The 26,241-nt window shown below is 36.9% G+C and overlaps 1 protein-coding gene across 2 annotated transcripts; it reads right to left on the bottom strand.

Moving 5' to 3' along the window:
• Window positions 1-446: 446 nt before the first annotated feature.
• C14H11orf88 (chromosome 14 C11orf88 homolog) lies at window positions 447-25,659 on the bottom strand. Of its 2 annotated transcripts, XM_025357617.1 has the most exons (7): window positions 25,434-25,659; window positions 24,876-24,917; window positions 24,318-24,388; window positions 15,372-15,452; window positions 3,678-3,737; window positions 3,027-3,079; window positions 451-710 (listed from the first exon to the last, which is right to left on the bottom strand). In XM_025357617.1, exons 1-7 carry the CDS (start codon window positions 25,657-25,659, stop codon window positions 653-655), a joined length of 591 nt encoding a protein of 196 aa, XP_025213402.1. In that variant the 3' UTR covers window positions 451-652. The 2 variants fall into 2 exon arrangements, with proteins under 2 accessions (XP_025213403.1, XP_025213402.1); XM_025357618.1 differs by lacking the exon at window positions 15,372-15,452 and having other exon boundaries at window positions 447-710.
• Between the last annotated feature and the right edge of the window lie 582 nt (window positions 25,660-26,241).

Here is a 26,241-nt window from a genome sequence, read left to right as displayed (position 1 = left end):
GCAAAGGGAATGAAAGTGAGGGAGATTGGCACTACGTTTATGTATGTGTGTAAAACGTAGGCACGTGGAGCTAGTTATTCACAGAGGTAGAAGCAACTCATTTCTGACTTCAGACATGTTCCAGAAATGTAACAAACCAAATTTTGCTAAGTGGTTTTCTTATTAAAGCAAGTAGACTTGAAGTTTTCAAAACTGCCCTTTCATTCCTATTTCCTGATTGTTTTTACTGGTGGTCTACAAGTTAAGACACATAAAGCCCCTGCTTCTTGCTTACCTGATAGTCATAATATAGATCTAGAATAGAAATTCTGGAAATACTCTTCAAATGAAAACAAGATAAATAGGAGTTTGAGAATGTGGTAAGATGAAAGAGATGTATGGTGTGGTGTCAAACAGTAGTACCCAGTAAGTAAAATAGACACAAATATTCAATAGCTGGTAGAATTCATAGAAGTCTGCATATGTAACCTTTATTTCTTTATTTTAACACAAGTATTCACTAACTGGTAAAATTCCTGGAAATCTGCATATTTAACTTGTATTTCTTTGTCTACTATAGTGTTGCCAGTGATCTCAATGATCCTGATCTAAGAGAAGGTTGTTTCCAAAGTGAAGATATAAGTGAGCCATCCTCTGTCATGTGTCAAGCAAATTAGTCCAAGGCTTTGACTTCTTCTTGGCCTTCTTTATCTGACTCTGATACCACTTTCCTGTTGGTAGTAATTTCAGTCAGTTCCAATACACAGAACTCTGCCATTGTGAACATGATGTAGCATGAAAACAACTTTCGAAAATTCTCCCAGTAAAAATTCACTGTTGTGGATTCTGTGTGTTGGGTTTTGCAACCAAGTATAAACTTGTATGTGGGAGAAGTGGTTGTGATACTGTGAAGTGTGGTTTGGAGGTACAGGAGCCCTCCTACCCTAAATGTGTTTTGTTTATTCGAGAGTCAGACTCCTGAGATTTAATCATTGGCAATTGAGTTTTTTGGATTACCTATTGTTTTATTTATTCAGACTTCTTTTAAAATGCAAATATTCTGGGATGGATAATAAACATATTGCCACTAAAACCTTTCTATGAACTCATTTTCCGGTTCCTTCTTTCTAACAGAAGAGGACCTGGATTATACTAAGAAGATCTGTTGAAGGAGGAACGGTAAGGGGCCATCTGTGTATGTAAGGGAATTATTTTACAATTGTGTCTAAAATAATTAGAATAGTTTTTAAAGTTTATAAATCAATGTATAGTATGCAAACATCACTTTCCAAATTGGCTAACACTGAATTACATGATATTTTTAAACTAAACTCTTTGTTATAAATACTTTCTGAAGTCTAGCACGTAAGCAGTTTGCTGGCACTTTGGGTGACCCAATTCCTCGTGGACCTTACAAGATAGTTACAGACAATACAAAAAATATGGGAAAAGTTAAATAATGCAAGCAATAATAAGAGTTAAATAATTATAAAATATGGGCACAGAGTAGTGCATGATTAGTTACCCAAAGAATGCACAAAGAGTAACTAGAGGCCGGGCCTGATGGCTCACGCCTGTAATCCCAGCACTTTGGGAGGCTGAGGCGGGTGGATCATGAGCAGGAGTTCAAGATTAGCTTGGCCAAGAATGGTGAAACCCTGTCTCTACTAAAACTACAAAAATTATCTGGGTACAGTGACAGGCGCCTGTAATCCCAGCTTCTCGGGAGGCTGGGGCAGGAGAATTGCTTGAACCTGGGTGGCAGAGGTTGCAGTGAGCTGAGATCGCGCCACTGCACTCCAGCCTGGGTGACAGAGTGAGAATCCATCTCAAAAAAAAAAAAAAAAAAAAAGAGTAACTAGAAGAAGTTTATAGTAAGAAGATATCACAGCAGAATAGAATGAAATTCAAAGTTTCAGGATGCAGGACAAAGTTAATTTACAAAAGGAATTAAGTAATTATTTAAATTATTAACAGAATTATCTGCCCAAGCTGTGAAATGTTTTATTATTAGATGGGTCAACATGGGTAGTAACAGGAAGGTTCTGTAAAAATACATGCAGAAATCTAAGGCACCCAGACATATCTATTGATGCTATTTAAGTAGCAGTCTTCATCCACTATTGGTATCGTTAAGTCACTCTTGATTGGGCTAGTTTTGCTTCATCTGTAGAAGCTGAGTCAAATCGTCTGGCTAAAAAGTGAGAAATTAGGTTGCTGAGCATTGTGTAGATAATATAGCTAGGTGATGAAATGATCTTTTTATTTTTTTTCCGGAAGTTTAAAAAATTAGTGTGGACATATACTTTCTTCTTTAAGGGTATTACTTTGATAACATTAAAGACAGCCTCAATACCAATGAGAGAAATATCAAAATTCTATAACTTTCTAACTGTTTCTCCCTGAATGTAGTATGAAAATGAATATTTGTCAAATTAATGTTGAGTTAGCCACATTGGTTTTTAGTCATAATACAAAAATGGAGAGATTTCTTATTAGGGGTGCGTTAGTGATTAACTATTGCTTGCTTATTTCCTTTAAACTCTTCTAGACTTAAACTGTCCTAGTCCTGCTCTAACATTATTCCAGAGATAAGGCTACTCCCTCATCATTGAGAGTTTGCTACATGAACTTAGTTTTAGCAACCTTAGCCCACGCAGAGCTGGTGAACTACAAACACCTGCTGATTCACTAAAGAAGTGGGCCAGGTGTGGATAGGGGATAGTGGAGTCAGGAGGGCATGACGGTTGGTGGCTATATAGCCCAGGATGGTAAGGGAGGGACAGAGAATGTGCACAGAGCTTCAAGGCTGAGCTGCTTTCCGTTTTGCACTAACTTATGCTTGTATATTCCACAGACTGACAAGTTCGTACACAGGCTTTAATAGCTATGCAGAGAAGAAAGTTTTTTCAAGGCAAGAAATCTGTAATATACGGGGGTGGGTTTCTAGAAGATTTAAGGGTAAGTGGCAAAGTAAGAAAAAAGAAGCGCTTCCCTACACAGTAAGTTAAAAGGTGAGAGAATATTTTTGACAGAAGTCAACTTACTTTGCTTCGTGTTCTTTGGCTTTTGGTTTATAAGGAAGGGAAATCAGTTCTTTCTGAAACAAAACAAAACAAAAATCAAAAAAGGTAAAATTTTACTTCTTGCACTGACTGCAATTCACTCACTTGAAAAAAAGCGGAGGTAAAATCATCAGAGTTTATAGACTAGCTTCTTAAATCCGGAAACGGTGGGGTCAGAAATGTTGCACATTAGGGAGTTTGGGGTTTATTTAGGAGTGTGTGTTTTGTACATCCACAAGTTTACAAGATGCTATTACTATTTTTACTAGGTTTGTGTCTCTTCATTTAACATTTATTTTTGTATGATCTAGGCAAGCTCAATCATTGTAAACAAATATTAGCACCAAAATAGCCCATGTTAATATCTTACAGCTTTATAATATGTGAACAATAAACTCCACTGACAATAATACCTCATTTCTTATGCCAGGAGGGCTGCAAACTCTGGAGACAGTTTTGATTTATCAACGATTGCCAAATTATCTGATGTCTGTACCTTGCCCCACTCTGGTATATCGATGGCTCTGGACTATAGCTAGCTAGATTTAAGGGTTCAATCTATAAAACCTCTGCAAATTTGCCACAATTCATCCCTTGAGATAGATTATCCAAATGCCTCACTATTGGTCTCACCGAGATCCTTTCTTCTCTTTGTTTTCTTAAGAGTTGGAGAATCTCTTCTCTTGTTTTAGCCTGTTTAAAGAAAGAAAAAAGTGGGTATCTTGACTCAATAATGAAGACTTATGCCTATGGAAGGTAGAATTCTTCCATTTTCATCTTGTATTGGCAGAATTTTAAAATATTTTTCCCAAGATATATTTATATGTTTTTGTTTGTGCCAAAATCCTGTTTTTATTCAAGACAATGCTGCTTTACAAAATGCTTTTGTAAAATATTAAAATGCTGTAAAATTTTATTGTAAAATAATAAAATGCTGCTTTACATAATTGACCCTAAATGGAGGGTTTCTTCCCACCTAATAATAACTAACTTTTTAAAAATAACGAATATTTATTAAGACCTTTCCACATGAGCTATGATAACAGCTTTATAGACATTATGTCATTATTTTCTTATAACAACTCAGAAGTTTGACAGTACTATTACTCCATTGTATAGGTGAGGAAACTGAAGCTTAGTAAGGTTAAATAACTTACCCAAGCTATTAAGTGGCAGAACCAGATTTGATCCTAGCTCCATTTAGAAACAAAGTTCAAGCGATTGACCATCACACTAAATTGCCACTAATGGTGGCAAGAAGCAGCATTAGCAAGCTCAAACAGCATGCTGCTTGCATAGGGCAACAAAGCTTTATTCTTTCATTTCTCCTGTTTCTAGCTTAGATATTGAGACCTGCCCATTCTCAGGTGAGTTTACCTAAGTGCAAAAAACTAACTTAGTGCAGGCATGAAGATTTATCAATATATGAACTATAAAAATAGGCAAATATAGGTTCTATTTTTTTCGTAGAATTCATCTATATTAAGTTTTGGAGATAGCCAGGCAGAAAATCACCTCTGGTGTATATGAGAACAAAAGAAAAGCCTGGTAATCTAACATCAAACAAATAAAACTTGTAACTTCAAATGGCCAGATAAAATCAAAGAAACTCTGTTTAGATCAAGTTGCAAGAAAGAAGTAAGAAGTGAGAATAGACACAGATTTGTCATAGCCTGGTGCAGATTCTGTCATCTGCCTAAATTTATTGAGTACTTTCCCAGGGCCGCTGTAACAAAGTACCACACACTGCATGGCTTAAAACAATATTTATTGTCTCACAGTTCGGGAAACTAGAAGTCCGAAATCAAGGTATTGGTAGGGTTGTGCTCCCTCTGAAACCTATAGGGTTTCTTTGCTTCTTTCTAGTTTCTGGTGGTTTGCTGGCAAGCTGTGGCATTCCTTGGCTTGCATAACTCCAATCTTAGCCTTTGTTGTCACATGGCATTCTCTCTGTGTCTCCGTCTTCACGTGGCAATCGTCTTATGAGGACTCCAGTCAGACTGGATTAGGCGCACAACCTACTCCACTATGGCCTCATCTTACTAATTTCATCTGCAAAGACCCAAAGGTCACATTCTGAGGTACTGCTGGTTAGAACATCAGTGTAATTTTTGCATGTGGGGGGCATATTTCAACCCGTAGTAAGCGCCTATGAGGTAACATTATGTGTTAGTGGCTGAACATAACACAGTTTCTGCCTGCAAGGTGACTGCAGGCTTACGTAGCAGAAGACAAGTAAATAGTTTCAAGTGTGCTATCTGGGGTTAATATAGGGTACAATGAATGAACTGAAGATCAAGGACACTTAATTAAGAGTAGGGGTGGGGACTCAGAAGATGTCCCAGAGGCGGTGATGTCTATGCTTTAGACCCGAAAGTGGTAGTCGTCAGATAATGATGGAGACAAGATGGGGAAGAAAGCTTTTAAGGCAGAGGAAACAGCGTGTGCAAAGCCCCAGAAGCTGCTGGGTGGCTAAGTACTTCTTCAGGGCAGTTCCCCAGTCCTGATGGCTCATCTGCCAAAGAAGCTAGAAACCTCAGGCATGATCCATCAAGACACACAGAGCAGGGGCCCTCGCCGGGCAGCTGTAATCAGTATCTGGGCTGGTGAACTGGGTGCTTTGGCTTTGCATCATTCTGTTTAAGTGGTATGAAGCTTGCCTTTTATAAGCCTACAAAGTTTTAATTTTATGTATTTTGAGATAGGATTTCTACATTTTACTTGAGTTTTAAGCAACATATATCACAGTTACTGAAAGAAAAATATTCAGAGTACATTTGAAAACTGTTTCACAATATCTGTCAACTTGCATAGATTGAATAAAATAATGTCCGTAAAGACCTGGGATATTTTCAATGGAGGTATTCAATGTTAGTTTCTTTTCCAACTTTTCCATTACACATGTATTCAATCAGTATTAATTGCTCTCATACTGTGATTACGTAGCACTTTATACCTTTATTATGGTATTGATCTTACTTCTGCTTTATCTCTTAGTTGCTATCATGTCTCTTTCAGAATCTTACTCATCTCTTTATCCTTCCTTAGAGCTTAGCAGTGCTTTGTATGTGATACTCAATGAATTTTTGTTGAATTGATTGAGTCATGATGTATGAATGCAATCATTGTACTGTGTAATCCACAATTACTGGCCTAAGCAAAACACAAAAAGTTTTGGAAAGTGAAATTAAACAGTGGGTAGATTTAGTTTTAAAAAATCCCCTATGAATAAAATTATATGATTATTTTCTGTGTCACTATTGGGAAATCATGGACAAGTTATATTGTCCTGTGCTTCTAATATAAAAAGACAAACATTTAGTTACAAGATTCAAAAATAATAGTAGAATAACAAATATATTCATTCATTTTTTTCCTTGACTTCAAGTTCTTTTTTATTATAAATGACTTTGATACTTAAATATCACATATCACATAATACACCAGAAACAAATATTTCAAAAATGATCTGATTTCTGCCTCCTGGACATGTTTCCTGGAAATAAATAACAAAACTAGTGTAAACAATTATGTTATCTAAGCAAAAACATTGTGGAATATTCCAGGAAATCTCTGCCAGGAAAGCTAAATACAATTCAGTGGTAAGAGAAGATCCTTATAACTTATATTATTAGTAAGGAAGCATAACTTACTTCTTAATTTCATATTGACAAAAAATTTTCATTTCTAATTATAGTGTTTTGCTTGGGTTTGTTAATGGAATTTTATATTTATAAGACTTTATAATTGTTTAATTAATTGTTAATACAAGGGTTTCAGAATTTATATTTATAACATCTTTGACCATAGAACATCTTTGACCATTGAATATTAACTTATATTTATATATTTTATTTATGATTTATATATACAGTATTCCTGAAAAAATAAATTGTGAAATAAAATTGATTCCAGAAAATTAGGATGTGATATAACATATACATTTAATGTCTCATAGATGGTTAATGAATTTTAGTGTCACCTCAAGAGTTAAATTGTCTGGTTCTCTCCTTTTGACTTTTCAGAGCCAAATGACTCGAGTGGCAATATGTATTAGCGGAGTCAAATACATTTGGTTTGAATCCTAGTTCCGCTGTGTGTTGAATGTCAAGTTCTAGCTTAACTCTCCCGCCTGGTCCTCCTTTCCCCACCACAACTGTGCAGTAATCACTGATCTTTAAGTTAGAGCTTTGTGATCTTGGGTAAACCAAAGAATCCACAATCCCAGTTGTGGATTTCTAATCTGTGAGGAAGGTTGTTGTGAAAATTGGAGATAAAAATTGCTTAATGAAATGCATGACATATGGTGAACATTTAATAAATGGTAGCTATTATAACACTATTATTATTAGAAAATTTTTCTTTCAGTGCTTTTAAAATCTTGAAAAGAGTAAGAAGAAAGAGGGTAGATTGTCTGCTTTTTGTGTACAGGCATGAAGGAATTCTTATGATCCAACCTGTGACCTATGGTTCAGTTAGTGAATACAGTTTGAGGGAGGAAAGGAGAAACAAGGAGAGATGTTTAAGGTATGATTTGTTATTAAATATGCAGTGCAAATTCTTCTGACCACGAATTTTCTGGTGTGTTACTAACTTTCTTTTCAGTTAATATTCAATGATAAAAAAAGCTCTTAATAAACACTAGACTTTAGAAGAAAGGCCCTTTCTTCTCAAGACATGGTTCCCACATGCAAACTGCATTTCTTTCTTGGACTATGATTGAAATTTTTAGACGGAAACATTCATCAAAAATAACACGAGGGGCCAGCTGTGGTGGCTCACACCTGTAATCTCAGCACTTTGGGAGGCTGAGGCAAGAGGATCATGAGATCAGGAGTTCGAGACCATTCCTGGCCAATATGGTGAAACCCTGTCTCTACTAAAAATACAAAAATTAGCTGGGCTTCGTGGTGCTTGCCTGTAGTCCCAGCTACTCGGGAGGCGGAGGCAGAAGAATTGCTTGAACCTGGGAGGCAGAGGGTGCAGTGAGCCAAGATTGTGCCACTGCACTCCAGCATGGGTGACAGAGTGAGACTCCGTCTCAAAAAAAAAAAGAGGCAGTGTTTTTCTCTGATTATCTGTCTACATAGCCAGAAGAAATTTTCTCTTGATTACCATAGTATGAAAGCTGAATTACTGAATATAATATAAAAAATGTCTTACAAGGGTATTGAATTGATTCCAGGATCAGTTCTTTGCTTAGATACTTGGCAATCATCTCAACACATAAAGAATCAAAGAACTCTTGAAATCAGTATGAGATAGTAGTTAAACCCCTTGGCTCCACTGTCAGATGGACCTGAGTTCAAACCCTTATACTATAGTTTAGATGTGTGACCTTGAAAAAGTCACGTTCCAGCTTCAGCTTCCTCATCTGTAAAATGGAGGCAATCATAGTGCTTTCAACAGAATTATTCTCAGGATTAAATAAGAATGTGCGTAAGACGCAATGCACACAAAATACATTTAGTGCATGCAGTTAGTTCTCAAAAATATTATGTAGGGAGAGGAGCAGATAGTTGGAGAGAAAAAAACATTAGGAAGATAGACTAAGAAATACTGAGGGAAATGTTTTAACTCAAATGAGAATTTAAAAACATTTAAAATTCTTTCCATTGACTATAAGTGCAATATATGTACATGGTATAGACATCAGAAAATGTGAAAAAATACACAAAGGAAATGATGTTTACATAAATCCAACTGCTAAATCTAAAATATTAATGTAAGTTTTGATATTTTAAACATGTAAAAATTTCAGAAGACCTTAAAGAAGCTCCAAAATAAATAATCTATGGACTTAAAAATAATTCATCAAAAGGAGAAAGGCAGCTAAAGAAGCTGTGGGCTAGGTTAAAATGATTATAACAAACATTATGCACAAAGGCATGGAATCAAGCTAGGTCCTCATCAACAGTGGACTGGATAATGGAAATGTGGTACATATACACTATGGAATACTATACAACCATAAAAAGAATCAAAAGCATGTCCATTGCAACAACATGGATGCAACTGGAGGCCATGATCCTAAATGAAATAAAGCAGGAAGAGAAAACCAAATGCCACATGTTCTAACTTATAAGTGGGAGCTAAGCATTGGATGCACATGGACATAAAGATGGGAGCAATAAATGCTGAGGACTACTAGAGGGGTTAGGAAGGGAGGGGCACAAGGGCTGAAAAGCTACCTATTGGGTACTATGCACACTACCTGGGTGACAGGATCATTCATACCCACATCGCACAGTATTGCCATGTAACAAGTCTGCATATGTATGCCCTGAATCTAAAAAAAAAAAAAAAAAATTGAAATTGTTTAAAAAATTATACACAGGGATGAAAAGAAGATAGCAGTCCACTTAAAAATAAATGAAGATCATGGTGATAAGCCTTGCTTGACTGAATCAAGGTGTGTGCTTTGAGGACTAGAGAGATGAAGGGTAGGACAGGTTAATGGGATATTGAGAACCTTGACATAAAGATATCTCTATTTGAACTTGATTTAGTGGAAGATAGGCACTTTGTTTTTTACCTCAATATAATTAAGTTAGAAATAAAAACCGTTAAAAGACCTCATACACTGAAAATTAAAAAGCATACTTCTAAATAATTAATAGGACAAATTAGAAATCTGAATAGAAATGTAAAATACTTAAAATGGAATAATAATGAAAATACTATATAGCTTATGAGATGTAGCTAAATAGAACATTGAGGTATATTTATAGTTTTAAATTTGTATATTAGGAAAGAAAGTGGAAAGTTAAGAAACAAAGTGAAAAGAGAAGGAAGTTAGAAGGAAAAGAACTAACCCAAAGTTGAAGGAAGAAGTAATAAAAATCAACTATGGATAACTAGAAAAAAAAAAAAAAAGATAGAGGACAATCAAGCTAAATGTTGGTTTTTTTGAAAAGACTATTAAAATAGATAATACTTTGGCATAATTACTTATGAAAAAGATACAAATGATTAGAAATGAAAAGAGGTAATAACTAGAGCTACAGCAGAGATGAAAAAGGTGTTAAAAACACTATGAGTCTTTTGCACCAGTAAATTTGAACATACAGATGAAATGAAAAATTTCCTAGAGAAAATAAACTTACCAAAAGAATTAAGAAATAACAAATAGGCCATTTTATCTACCAAACACAAAAAGGAAACAGGCAAAAAACCTATAGGCCTATGCAGAGTAGGACCATCTCTATCACCTCAACTAATTTCAATTACCATTGACTAATCAATTGGGTTCATCTAGGGTTAATTTGAGTATAGTCACTGTATTACTCATCACTTCCAATAGTGCCTCAGCTTCAGTAATTTAGCCTTTTCATAGGTTTCTGGCAAGTGTTGTAAAGCAAGTAAATGGTTGAAAATTCCTTTCCCAGTTGATTTCCGATGGGGTTATATTTGAGACCACTTCTAGACTTTCAGAATCATTATGACGTTCACCTTTTAATCTACACTTGTTGAGGAAGGCATCATAATAAATTTAATTACTTTTTATTTACCTACAAAGGGTTAATTAACTTTGCCCACACATTTCTGCTCTGTGTTTGAAATTTCAAAATATAACTTCAGTGGTAATTTTTCTTTTTGCAGGCAATAACTAAATATATGATTAAGGGGGCCAGGCGCGGTGGCTCATGCCTGTAATCCCAGCACTTTGGGAGGCTGAGGTGGGTGGATCACAAGGTCAGGTGATCGAGACCATCCTGGCCAACATGGTGAAACCCTGTCTCTACTAAAAATACAAAATTAACTGGGCATGGTGGTGCACACCTGCAGTCCTAGCTACTCAGGAGGCTGAGGCAGGAGAATCGCTTGAACCTGGGAGGCAGAGGTTACAGTGAGCCAAGATCGTGCCACTGCACTCCAGCCTGGGCAACAGAGCGAGACTCCATCTAAAAATATATATATATATATATGATTAAGGGAAAATAATATGAGTCTCATTTTAACACTATGAGCAAGCCAATCTTGTGTCTTTTAATCAGGATGTGGATACTTGAGTGATCATGCATTTAGTAATCTAGTCATCATCCTTTGAGAGTTACCCTTTTAGTCAAAGCATTTCCATTTAATACTAATGCTTATTTTGAGCCTGCTAAAATTTTATTTTTCAATCATGATTTGAATTGAAAAAAAGGATTGAAAAAAAAGGAAGAGGGGGAAGCAGAGAAGATAAAAACAAATTTTCACTGATTAACTACTAGATGTTGGGCGTTGTGTGAGTTCCTTATAGGTTACCTAATTTAATCTTTATAGCACAGTGAGGTGGGCATTACTATTATTACCTCTTTACAGGTAGAAGAAACTCAACCATGTAAAAATGAACAACTTTTATCAGGGTCACTTAACTAACTAGTAACTGGCAGAGCCAAGGATTCAAACTCATTTCCAGTTCTGTTGGACGTCATTTCCTGTGCTTCTTTTGCCACACTTCAAACACACAGACTTCAAACACACACACACACACACACACACACACACACACACACACAGTGACAGAATGGTTTCTTCATTCAGTCTTTACTCTAAAAATGAGTTATTAACCATGGTGAAGAAGAAAAATATATTCTCTCCTCTCACAGAAACATTCTTATTCTCATAGAAAATGCTTGCTTATCAGAATACAGCAGGTGGAGCTAATCCAGCTTGAGCTCAGCCTTGATCACAGTTAATTTACTTATTTAAAGGTATCATGTGGCTCTTTGCAAAATGTGGCTAAAGGGTAAAGATAGTTGAATTATAGTGGTATTTATAAACCGAGGAGCTTTCTAAGATCATAGTGTAAATGAAATATTTATGCAAGGATTTTAAATTATAAATTAATTGTAAAATGGGAATTACATTCCAAATTCAGAATATTACCTAGGCAGAGCCGAGGTTCTATGGTTTGACAGAAATTGAGAACATTATCTGATTTTTATTTCCTTGAGGCTCCAGAATTTAAATTTTTTTTTTTTTTGAGACAAGGTCTTGCTCTGCCACTCAGGTGGAAGTGCAGTGGCATGATCAGGGCTCACTGCTACCTCCACCTTCTGCCTCCTGGGCTCAAGCAATCCTCCCACCTCAGCCTCCCGAGTAGCTGGGACCACAGGCACATGCCACCACACCTAGTTAATTAAAAAATGAATTTTTTTGGTTGGGGGGTAGAGATGAGGTCTCCCTATGTTGCCTAGGCTGGTCTTGAACTCCTGGGCTCAAGCCATTCTCCCACTTTGGTCAGCCTCCTGAAGTGCTGGGATTACAGGCATAAGCCACCATACCTAGCCTTAATTTTTAATTCTATCCCAGCGGTTGAGAGTTAACTGTCTATAGGTGTACTAGGGAATTTCAGTTCATATTCAGAAAGAATCTGACTCCTCAGTGGGTTCCATTTCATTTTTATGTTACAAATGTAATCATGAGGAAGGTGAGAATTATGATTGACGTAAGGTTTTTATCCATTTATTGTTTTAAAAAGTCTCACATTTGGGCATGGTTTCAAAAAGCAGTATGCACCTTGGCTTGCTGATTTTGATAACAGAATGCTTCAACTACGAATTGACTCTATGAATTTACTACCATTCCCTGTGCTTATTAACTGAGATCTGCTATGTTGATTCTACAACTACCATATAGGAAATTTATATCTACTCTAATAATAAGATACAGAACTGTTGGACCTCAAATTATCTACTATGTGCTTTAAAAGACAGGCTGAATAATCAGTGAGAAGGCTTTCTCCAGTATAATCTGATTTTAAAAGATAGACCTAACTATAGTAATCTATGGGAGTGGATGGAAGATGTTAGAGGGTTATTAATCAGAGAAAGGAAGAATGCTGACTTGCAGGAAAAAGATGCAGATCTAAGCACCTTTCTATACCTCCTGGAAATTGCTTGATCTTGGCTCAGTTCCTAGGTCTGACATATATACTTTTCATTTGAAAAATAACAACTTACTAAAATGAGAAAAAAATTAGTCATTACATAAGAGGGAGTCGATACAATTTTTCTTAAATGCAGATTTCAATCAAGTATGAATTTATCTGTTGTGAGAAAAAAATGTGTATTTTCTTGGTTCTGTTACATATATTTTCTTAGTTCTGTTACATATATTTTACCAATAATAATTGCCTGAAGAATGTAGATTTTAAAACATTTATGCACAGACAAAATGCATGCAGAGCAGAAGTATAAGTGATTTTAAAAACTGCTTTAATATTGCTTTAAAAGGTACTTATCTTAAAAAAGTAATAAGTGAGATTTGTATTTTAATATTGAGAAAATATGAGCATAAAACGAACACTGCATTTTAAAATTCAACAAAGTATACATATATTGAGGATAACTCTATATGATTGAATTATATGTTATTGATGATTCAGTTTGCAATAATTATCAAAGCTCTTCCTTGGCAAAGACTACTGAGTCTTGAAGATTTTCATTGTTGCTGGTTATACAGACATGATGAGTGGGTGAATGATACTGACCTCATCTTTCAGATATGTCTTTCCTATTCTGCCCATAAGGACTTAAGAAGGAGAGGTTAGGGATTCCCCACACAGATCACCTCAAACTTCTTCTCTGGCTCGTACTTCTTCTTTGAGTTTCTAACCCATGTATTCACAGGCCTGACAGTTCACCTGCTTTTCTCAAAGGCATCTCAAACTAGATAAGTCTAAACTAAACTTGTAGTCCCTCCCCTACAAATCCCCAAACCTGATCTTCATCTAATGTTTCTTGTTTCAGAGAATGACATTACCCATCCTGTTATACAAGCCGCTAGAAAACTGAGTTATCTTTGATACTTTGCTGTACCTCACCTTCCATATCTAGTATATAACCCTAATTACTAGTTATTTTACTTCCTAACTATCCCTTCAATCTATCTGGTCTTTCTCATCTACCTGCATGATCCTAAATCACATCGCATCACCTCCCGACTGAAGTTTTGTGATGGCCACCAGTCGTTTTTCCACTTCTGCTCTGGCCACTTTCAATACATTCTCCATATTACAATCTGCTGATCTTTCTCAAGCAAATGTGATATTCTCATTCCCCAATTTAAACCCTTCAGTGTCTTCTTACTGTTCTTACTGGAGCCCAACCTTCCTCCCACATTACCGCATTAGCCATTCAGCTTTTGACATGCGCGGTGCCTGTTCCCAGCACAGGGGCTTTGCACGTGCTGTTTTCGCTGTCTGGAATGCTCTTCCAATGTTCCCTCCACCCTGTCTTTCTGACCTAGTTAATGCCTGTTCTTCCTTTAAATCTTAGTCTGGTTAATCTTTGTAGAAATCCTCCCTGATTCCCTTGATTGGATCAATACCACCCTATTAAATTATCCTAACATCACTGTAATTCTTTCAGAAATATTTCTCTCCCTGATTAGACTCCAAATTTCATATAAGGGCAGAGTTCATATCTTTGACCCATTTCCCATTTGCCCCGAGAACACTGTGCTGGCAGCGAGCTGCACTTTTATTTTCTAAATGGGAAATGGGTTAAAACATGTTTTGTTGTTGTTCATCATTGTACTCCAGTGCCTAGCACAGTGCCAGGCACATAGAAGTGCTCAATAAATATTTGTTGAATGAATCTTGCACAATTCTTCCAAGTAAAATTCTCCCATCCTTTGGGCCCATGATTCATTTTACTGTTTGTGGCTTTGCTTGGCCCTTCTTGCTTGAACTTGACATTGCCTTTTCAGTGTTGACCTCTAACTTGCCTAGATTTCTTTTGAAGCCTACAGAGTTTTCAGTTGCTTCTGGCCAACATTCTGTAAAGTTCAACTCGGCTCCATGATTTCAGTGCAGGGTGCCTACATGTCTGGAGTAAAACCTAAACAATGTCCAATCCAACTTCACACATACAGACTAACGTCTACACTTATACTACCAGCTATTTTATCTATTGGCAGCATTTATGACCAGAAACTCCAGAGAATGCAAAGATAATATATAAAACATAACCATAATTAAGAACTATCTTTTTTCTATTTTTAGTTATTCAGTGCTCCAAAAATGTGTCCTTTATAATAAAAGTTTCAAAGTTTATCCTAAATAACTTTTAGGGTTTTTTTTAAACAAATTGCTAAATTACTGTTACAATGAAAATATGCACATTTTCCTGTTATGTGTGGTGGCTCACGCCTGTAATGTCAGCATTTTGGGAGGCCGAGGTGGGCAAATTGCTTGAGCTCAAGAGTTCAAGACCAGCCTGGGCAACATGGCAAAACCCTCCCTCTACAAAAAATACAAAAAATGTAGCTGGATGTGGTGGGGTGCACCTGTAGTCCCAAAAACTTTGGAGGCTGAGGCTGAGGTGGGAGAATCACTTGAACCCAAGAAAGTTGAGGCTGCAGTGAGCCATGATCATGCCACTGCACTTCATTCTGGGTGACAGAGTGAGACCTTGTCTAAAAAATAAAAAAAAGAACAAAGAAAAAGAAAATATGCACATTTTCTTTAAAAAGCTATTCGTCAAAGCTTATATCAACAATAAAATCAACTGTTTGTAAATAGATTTTTGAATATTTTTTTGACTTGGCCAAGAAAGTCAAAATAATCATAGTTAGGTCAATTTGTCTCCTGTATTGATGGTTCTAAACTTTCTGGGTTTTCTGCATATGGCAGTAAGGAATGACACAAACATAAAGCAATGTGATTGGAGTTGGGAGAAGGGTATATGCTTCCAGTATGCTGCTTTCTTTCCTTCCTTTTTTGGCCAAGCATCTCTTTGGTACCAAAGTTCTAGTATATGGAATATTATCTTGTCCCCTGTGTCCAATTCCTCGTCTCAATTTCTTGTCTAGCATTCCAGATTCTCTGGGACAGGGGTTCTGCTCTATTTTCCACTCCTGACCCTACATTCCAATGCCCATGGCAGGGTTTCTCTTACATGCTGTTAAACCTTGGCATGATGTTTTAAAACTTCTATCAAATTTTTCTGGAATCACTTCCTTTGGAGAACATGCAATGCTCTGCTCATCTACTGTGACTTTCTTCTGTGACCTACAGAGCACAATGTACTTCCATTCTTGTCTGTTGCTCCCACATCCTTTTGCTCAACTGACTGCATGTCTGTTCAGCACCTATGAGTCTGTGAGGCCTCTGGGTCTTGGTTAATATATTCTTGCAAGTTTTCCTATTAAATGAATACTTCATATGACACGTAGCTCGAGGAACTGGGCTATCATGCAGAATTTGGTGCAGACAAGTTAGATAATCCATTTATTCATTCATAACATTTATTTGGTGGGTCAGGAGATCACCTATTTGTTAGGCCCTGTGACTATAATGTCAAAAAACCCATGGTCCTTCACCTTAAGGAAATTTGGAAGCTACAGGAGAAACAGATCAATGACACCACAGAACTATATTTCAAGGATGATGACAGGGGGATGCCTGGGGTCCTACAGAATTAAAGAAAGAGGCATTTATATCAGACTTGGAGATATGTGAGGGTGAGAAAAGGCTTGACTATGACTATTGAACTGTAAACAGCTAATTGTAGGTATTAGCTAAATGGGAAGAAATGGGAGAAAGGCATTTCAGGCAGAAGAAACTGTAGGTTTAATGTCACAGAACTCCTTGGTGGGTTCTTGGAACTATAAGTGGTTCAAAATGGCTATAATATGAATTGCACTTAAGGGGGATGGTGGGTAGATGAGGCTGGGGAGGTATGGCAGGAGGCAGATAGTGAAAGTCTTGGTATATTAAACTGTGATTCAACCAGTTTTAGGAGTACAGTTGATTCTCATTGTTTGTCATAGTTATGTTCTAGAATGTCACCACAAACACTGAATCAGTGAATACTAAACCATTCCTCCTAGGTTCCTGCCAGCCGCTGGTCATAATGTTTCATCAATGGAACAATATATAACCTTGTTGTATGTGTGTTTCTGTTTAAAGACACCTTAAAATACACTGTTGATTTATCAGTATTAAACTCATGATAATAGCACTGTAACTCATGCCTGAACAAAGCTTATCTAATGCACATATTTTATGCAGAAGGCACGTCACAACCTTCTTGCACTTAGGAACCTCAGTACTTCAAGGCCATTTTAAACAGCAAATCACCAAAAAAGAGCAAAAAAAAAAAAAAAACGAACCAAACAAACAAACAAAAAACGCTTAGCATGAAATAACAAAAAGACTCTTGTTTGGAGTTATGAGAGTGAAACACAAAGGCAAAGCATCACCTTGTTCAACCTCAGCTGTGAACGTTGTGTGTTGAGCAACTCAAAAAAATTTTTTTTGAGATGGAGTCTCGCTCTTGTTGCCTAGGCTAAATGGCGTGATGTCTGCTCACTGCAACCTCCGCCTCCCGGGCTCAAGCGATTCTCCTGCCTCAGCCTCCTGAGTAGCTGGGATTACAGGCATGTGCCACCACGCCTGGCTAATTTTGTATTTTTAGTAGAGATAGGGTTTCACCATGTTGGTCAGGCTGGTCTCGAACTCCTGACCTCAGGTGATCCGCCTGCCTTGGCCTCCCAAAGTACTGGGATTACAGGCATGAGCCACCGTGCCTGGCTTCAATTTTTTTTTTTTTTTTTTTTACCACTTTCTGCATGTCTGCAAATGACCATGCAAGTGCCATGGGTATTGATTTTGGGGTTGTGAATAAACTATAGCTAGTAGGCAAATTTGCACATAAGGAATCCATGAATAATGAGGGTCTTACTATATTGCCAATACAGTGGCTTGGGAACTGTTCAATTTCAAGAGTGAACTAGACAAATGACTATATCATCAGACTCTGAGGCTTTCTTGACCACACTTTATGTGACTAGAATACATTATCACAGAAAATGATAAAGTGAAGTAAATATAGATACATCAATCATTTATTATCTAGCTCTGATATAATTGCCTAAGAACGTTTTCATCTTGCCTTAGATAGAGGCAAAGTACAAGGGTGGATAATGGCTTTAATTTCAGATGTGTCATGGTTATTCTCTGAGTTACCTGATCCACAGAATCACTCCAGTTCTTCAATAAACTCGATTTGATTTGCCCTGCTGCTTATAAAGTGTTTACTAATTTGAACAATAAGGATTCATGTAAGTGGAACCAAATAGATAGTTCTGCATTAATTTAAAAAAGGAAAAATGTACATGATCCTTTTTTGCTTCATTTTGCATTTAATAGTTTCATTTAATTATGTTTTTATGAACAGATAATAAATGTGGATCCTTGCCCAATATTAGCTCAGCGTTTAAAGTGTTTTTCATTTTGTTCTTAAGGTGAAATGTATAGAAGATATAATACACAGATCTCTGGAAAAAAGAGGAAGAGATGCATTTGGGGCATGTCCCTATAGAACTCTGAGGCTGGGTCTATATGGGACAAATGAATTCAGCAAAAAAAAAATTTTTTTTTTAACTACTCTTTGCAGAGCAGGGCTACCACATAGGCAGTGTGCCCAGAGTAGCCAAATTCAGCTATTTGATCCCACATCTCATTCCTTTCCTAATTATGATTTTACAGACTGTAGATGTTACTAAAGAAGATTTAGAGGGGAACCTCATCTGTCGACTGAAAATGTTCCCCAACATTGAATAACTTGAAAACAAAATGGTACTTATGGATGACATAAAAGCATAAAACATATGTACATTAATATAATCTTTTAATTATCATTTACTATCAAAATATTTGCTTGTTACTATAAATGCACAGTCTGTTTTTATGACTTTTCCACTTGAATGCTTTGACAAATTAGGAAGAGAAGAACAATAATTTAAATGACTAAACATCCTTTATTGGTGAAGGGAAAATCCACCACTTCCTATTGGTATTTCTTTTATGGAGGAAAAGGAATTTTATAAATATTATATTAGGGTGGGAAAGCAAAACTAAAAGCCAGGTAACACTTACTGAGAAATTTTAGGTTTGTCTCGGAAGTCGATCCCTATCATTTTGACACAAAAGAGGATTTTCTTTTATCTGAGCATCTTGGCAATGACACTGAGGAAATTCCCTACATTTTTGCTTTGGTTCTCTGAAGTTGACTTATAATGATTCAAAGTATCCCTTTCACTTCTTTGAAAGTGATAATCCAACAGTTGATAATGTTAAAAAGTTTTCCACTTTCATGACTCAGTGTCTAAAAATACAACCTTTTGAAGTTCTAAGATTTTTTTTTTTTCTTCTGAGAATACAGATTACAGTTCAATACAAGTAGGTATTAGCTAAGTGGGAAGAAATGGGAGAAAGGCATTTCCAGGCAGAAGAAACTGTAGGTTCAATGTCACAGAAAAATGAAACACTTTGTTGGGTTCTTGGAACTACACACTTGTAGTTCAAAATGGCTGCAGCATGAATTTCATTTAAAGGGCAATGCTGGTAGATGGGATTCCAAGACCCTCAGTGGTTGCCTGCAACTGCAGATGGTACCGAATCCTAGATATACTATGTTTTCCCTTATATATACTACCTATGATAAAGTTTAATTTGTAAATTAGATGCAGTAAGAGATTAACAATAATAACTAATAATAAAACAGAGCACATAACAATATACTGTAATAAAAGTTATGTGAATGTGATCTCTCTCTCGGTTACTAAGTCACTAACAGGCATGTAATGTTTACAGCATGGATCCACTGGACCAAAGGATGATTCATATCCCAAGTGGGATGGCACAGGATTTCATCACACTCTCAGAATGGCGAACAATGTAAAACTTATGGATTACTTATTTCAAGAATTTTTCATTTAATATTTTTGAATCATGGTTGACTGAAACCAAGCAAAGTGAAATCATGGGAAGGAGGACTACTGTAATGTTCTCATCATTAGCATAACTTGCTTCTGGTTCAAGGAAGTGCCATATAACAAACTTTTGAGGAAGACTTATACTATGGACATTATTGGTTGTGTAGAAAGTGTAATAGAACAGATTAAAACCCCATTCCCAAATAAGGAGCATGCCTGGGATGTTGTTCTGCAGATTGCATATTTTCCCTGTAAAAACCTTTGGTTTATATTCATTCATGTTAAAACTATGATTACAGATCATTTCCAAATATGTCATTTACACATATGCCTTCAAATACTGCTCTGACCTCTTCTTCCTTCTCCCAGCAATGAATTATTTATAATTCTTTTCATAAAGAGATAATCAGCTAAAGAGCTTTCTTAAAGGTGGCAAAACTAAAAAGCAAATTAGTTTTATGATTTCAAAGAATTAGCTGACTATCCACTTATTATAATGTTTTCGGACTACTTTAGAACTCTCAAAGGAAGAATAATGGTCCAGTGCAGTGCTGCGAGGTTTCCTTTATGGACATAGTAAGCCATTTAATCTTGACAGGCTCAATTGTTTTTGATTTCCTGCCATGGAGATCCATCACAGAAATAGCAGTTGTGATTAATAGCATTTTGATTACTAACCAAAAGCATTTGTTATAATGTATACCTGGAAAATATTCCAAAATGGAGAATAATATTCAAGTGTAAAAAACTGTAACAACTGAAAAATCAATATCCATTGAGGAGAGAGGGTTATAAAGGTACTTTCAGGAGAGAAATTAAATTCTAGATTTTCATTAATTTTAAGGAGAAAGTGGAAGAATAAACCTTAAAGAGAATTTATGGGTAATGTTTTTTCCCAATTTGAGATGAAAATTATACCTGGAATTTACTTATTAGTGCATGTGTTCAAAACATGTAGAAGATTCTCTTAAATAGATCATTGTAAATGTTTTGTTAGTTAAAAAGATACCCTATCCTCATCTATTTTCTAACATCAAGCTAAAAATTCTAGAATGGTGGTGGCAGCAATGCAGAGACAACATTATCAACTTAGAAAAAAAGTGGTATCCAAAACCAGATTCTGTTTCAATAATTACAAGAAGTCGCGATTCCTCCCATTATATCCATAACCCATGAGATAAAGCAGAACTAGGGAGAGAGGTGATGTGCTAACAGATTAGATTTTGGGCATATTCTTGTAAAGATTATCAGCCTTGAAAAATTTGCCAGATGAGTCTATGCAGAAAAAGCTAAACAAAATTGAAATATCAGTATATAGGGCCTTCATTTACTCTTTTATTCATTTAATTATGTATTTATTTATTCAATAAACAAAGATTTACTGAGTTTCAATAACCAAAAAGCCACTAGGTTAACCAATAAGACATGACCCCTGCCTTTATAGAATGCATTCGTTGAGGGTAAACTGTGGCCAGGCGCTTCACATACCTTATATCAACTCTATGAGGTGGATGTTTAAAAAAAATCATTTTCTCTTTTATATATGAGGAAGCTGAGCATCCCAGGAGTTAAACTGGTTGCTCAAGGTCACACAAATAGTAAGTGGCAGAGTTAGGCTTCCAAACCCATCTTGTTGTCTCCAAAATCTACTACACTGTGGTGCCTGTAATCTAGGAGGAAAGAGATAAACATACACAATGACCTGCAATACACCTCAGAGACTGTACAAATACTATGAGAAAGGATATGTGGCTTGCTGTGAGAGCACAGAGAAGAAATCTATTTATTCTGCTAGTCTCTGGGTAACCCCTGAGAAGGCTTCATGGAAGCTGGCATTTGAGTTAGGCCTTGCAGGTAGATGGGGAAGAACATTTCAGGCGGATACATGAAAGTGCACTGCAGAATGAAGAACCAGCTTATAGTTCCAGAACTGGGAATAGTGTTTCTCACATTTGTATTCATACCATAGTTTTGAATTTTAGAATATTTGGCAGCATACCTGAACAATGCCATAGTCAGCAATCATTATGATACAACAAATCTATTATGGGATTAATTTCATGGACTTTGGAGTTAGGATTGCAGGCTTTGAATCTGCTCTGCCACTTACCAGTTGTGGGGACTTTGGAAAATCATTTTAGGCCTTGTTTGGCCAAATGGTGATAATCATAATGGGCTATTTTAAGGAGTATATGAGTTAATGTATGTCAATTACTTAGTTTAGTGTATAGTACCTAATATACATTCAATAATTGGTTATGAATACTACATTATATTATCTCAGGATATCTATTAGAGCATTCAGTTATTTCAGGATTCTCTTGGTTGCCTTTTTGTATTTTGGCATTGTTCAAATTGAACTGTACTAGATAGTACTGACTAAGTTTCCCCATATACTAAGAAGGCAGTTTCAGTAACTTCTCTTTCTTTCCCACTGCCTTACTGTTTTGTTAGGCCTCTTGTCTTCTACTCTCAACAAATGGAATCATCTTCTATATTGCAATGCAGAACCACTAGGCTTAATATGAATTTGGCAGATACTATGCATGTTTAAGTATAACAAAAATATACTTTTCCTGTTCATCACTTTGCGAGCATATATGTGAAGGGGGTAAACAGTGTTCCTTGGCCTATGTGGTTGAGATCCAACTATACAGAGTTGGGGTGAGAGCATAGGAGAAAGTGGGGAGAGTGGTAGGAGAAGACAGGTTAGGGTTGGATTGGAAAGGAATTCAAACATGCTAAGGAGTTTGGCCTTGAGCTTGTAAAGGAAATGGGCAGCCATGGGGAAAAAAAAAGCAGGAGGGCTAGTACAATCGTATTTGGATTTTAGGAAGACAACTAATACATTGTGAGGGATTGCTTTGCATATTCTTTGTCTAATAAACTATAAATCCTTTAAAACTCAGCACCTTTGGGAAGCTTTCTTGATTTGTTACACCTGATTTTGATGTCCCTCAATGTGTTCTCATAGTATTATGTGCATGCATCTATCATATTATAATACATAATAATTATTGACTTAATTGGCTGTCTGCTCCACTGGATTGTATACTCCTTGAGATCAGGGACCACATCTTATCTTTGGATCCCCAGCAGCTAGTGTAGTACTTGCAGGTTCTCGATAAATATCTGTGGAATTTAGTAATTAATATGAATTTATAGAAGGAGCCAAGACAAGGAAACCAGTTCTAAGATTATTAGCCTAAGAGTCTATCAGCATAACCTCCACTGGTAATTCACATCATATTGTCTTATTGTTTGACAAAAGCTGATAGAAATGTATTATAATAGTTTGTCTTTAACCTTTTATTTAGAATCCTTTCTTAAAATGAAATAAAATGAAAATTAAATTCCAAAAGCACTGAAGTTGACTTTTAATGATTTTTAATTCACTGAAAATTAGGCTTTTCCCCTCCCTATAGTCTGGATATAAATATACAGTACATAATATTCTAAAGAGAGAATAAAATGCTGACTATTTCTAATTACCTAATTTGTTTGAGGGAATCACCAGTAGTCCACAAAGTGAATTAATGTGATCAACAAACTCAAATGCATTGTTTTGTAATTTATGTAGAATTCCCGATAAGTCTTTCAGAGTTTGCCAATATGTCCAATGATTAAAGATATTCAGCCAAAATGAATTCTCTATCTTTGCTTTTACAGTATAGGAAAAGTTACAGGAGTGTACTTTATCCATTAATCAAACAAAATGTTTCTATAAATCACTGTATTAATTGCTGAGTTAAAGGCCATGCCTGTATCATGAAAAGCAAACAAAGGATATTGCCAAAAAGACTAGTGTGCTCAGCTGATTTGACTACACCAATGTGTTTAATTCCAGCCTTTAGTCAAAACAGGTCTAGATGACAGACTCATTCCTCTGATCATTTAATTTTGACCTATTAAGACAATCAATTCTATTTGATTTTTCCTGTTCTTATGATTTTTTTAAAAGACAGGGTCTCACTCTGCCGCCCAGGCTGAAGTGCAGTGGTGAGCTCATAGCTCACGGCAGCCTTGAATTTCTGGACTCAAAGGATCCTTCTGCCTCAGCCTCCCAAGTAGCTTGGACTACAGGTATGCACCGGCAGGCATAACAAATTAAAAAAAATTTCTTTTTGTAGAGATAGAGGTCTTACTATGTAGCCCAGGCTGGTCTTGAATTCCTGGCCTCAAGGGATCCTCCTGCCTAGGTCTCCCAAAGCACTGGGATTGTAGGTGTGTGCTACTGCACCTGGCCTCTCATGCTATTTCTGTTCTCAGAACACTGTATATGGTTGGGGACCTTACTGGATGGAAAGTGTGTGACTCCACCTCTTTCTGTTTCTCTCTGGTTCTGTTGTTCCTATACATTCTTGGGCTTTTGCTGAGATTGATAATAGCCAATGTTGAATAGAATTTAATTTTCAATTGAAATTCTAATAAAGGTTTTCCTTAATTTGCTGAAGCTGATGCACTAGAAGTAGCAGATTTTTAAATATGCATGTGTTTAAAAAGTCAAGATTATTTAGACATTTAATGACAATCAGATGATCTTCTGAAATATTGGCCTACCTTTTGGAGATACTTTACTTTCTCCTCAGATTCCTGTATCTTTAGGGCTTCGGCGAAGATGTTTTTATTTTCTAGACGGAATAAAGTCAAATTCAATCTGAAATAATTTGATAATGATTTTATACTAAAATTGATATAAAATTGGATACAGGTTGAAAGGGAATACATAGAGTAGGAAGGTAAACAAAAGTACATGTGGTGTATTGAAACTTTATAAACCAGATTTCCAAATAATTAGAGACTGAATGAATTAGCTATGGCTGCAGGGAACCTCTAATCTCTTTAGATGATGAGTAAGCTCTAGTCCAGAGACAAGAAAAGGTCTCAAAAGAGAAAATATCTGCAGGATCAGAGATTCCAATTTCTACATTCCTGTTCAAACTGTTAAATAAATTTAGGCATTGTCCTCTGGATAAACAGGGTGGTCCCTGAGCAGGGACTTAGGTGTGCAATTCAGAAAGTTATACCACAGTGTAAAGTAGTACCCTTGTACTTATTGCCTATTTTCTGATGAACCTAGGAGTCAGAATGCTGAAAGGCATAAAACTTGGTACTTACTGTTACTCACAAGGTGAGAAGACTGCGAGGAGTGACTGTTCTCTAAAAAATACAAAAGGGAAGTAAAGAAATCATTGGAAAAGACCACAACATTAAAGGCGTTTGAATTTTTTTATACCATAACAATTGCATAACAGTTTCCACATTCTAGGCCTCACTAGGGGCTTCCAGGTCCAGGAAGTTCATTGGTAATGTTGACTCCACCTTCATCTTTCTCCAGGGCTTTTCGTGTTTGAATTCAACTGTGTATTTGAATTCAACTGTGTAAACTATCCTTTCAGCCAACAAATAGCATTTCCTCAGATTATTCTATATTGTTTACCAAATAGATGCTATAATTTAAGGGAAACTTATGTGTGTTTAGATGTAACAAATATACTACTGATCCTTTTTGGGTGGAAGGGTTGTTGGAAGGGTTCAGGAACTATACATGTATTTGTATGTACCTATAACTATTTGTATATACCCTTGCAATTTCTCCTGGAAGGGGCTCTGGTATCTGCAGGCCGGTTACGGTGGAGGCAGATGTGACTGACAGGAGGCCGCTACTCTACTCACCAGACCCTCTGCTCCTCCGGCGCCGCGCCACCGGCAGACGCTGACTGCTGTCTCTGCGCAGCACCAGCTGAGATTCGCTAGGGGGATACATCGACGCCGAGATCCAGAACTGCTTAGCCAAGTTGGCATCTTGTTCCGAGGAGCCGGCAAATACCAGTAATCCCGGGGGGCAAATTTCCTGGGACTCCTTTCGGCCGCTAGGTTCTTCGCTGGGTCCCGTTTCCATGGCAACTGAGGACGCTCCTCCAAGCGTCCTCGCCCCTCCCCCAGCCCCGCCCCCATCCCGCCCCTCCGAGAACCGCCAAGTTGGTACCAGCCCCTGCCGGCAGCCTTCGGTTTCCTAGGTAGGTGTTGGGATCCACCACGCGCGTGGGGGCCGTCGGAAGCCCACTCCTGTGGTGATCAGGTTTTGGGACCAGTCCAAACCTTGGAGTAGATAGGGAAGAGTCAAAACATACACTTTGGGTTGTGTCCTGTTGGAGTCAGTGGGGGAGTACTTTAGCTTCTTATATCCTCAGTGGGCCTGCCACATCCTCTCCCCTCCCCCGCCAAAAATAGCTAAATAAACTGTAAATTCCTCAGCCCCATCGCCCCAATCCCCCCTTCCAAATCAGATTGCCAGGGACAGCACCTGCTACGTGGAAGTTCTGAGAACGTTGCGTTGGAGAATTCATGGCTGAAAGCCTAGCCCTTGGGAGCTAGAGACCTGAACTGGGCAGATATATGCCCATGTGTATAGTTTCTGTGATTTTAAAATTCTGAATCCTTTAAATCTTAGGAAACAATCTGGATTTTAAGTGTAACTGCA

This window comes from Theropithecus gelada, chromosome 14 (genome assembly GCF_003255815.1).
Source record: "Theropithecus gelada isolate Dixy chromosome 14, Tgel_1.0, whole genome shotgun sequence".
Classification (NCBI taxonomy): Eukaryota; Metazoa; Chordata; class Mammalia; order Primates; family Cercopithecidae; genus Theropithecus; species Theropithecus gelada.
This window is presented reverse-complemented; position numbering and strand designations above follow the sequence as displayed.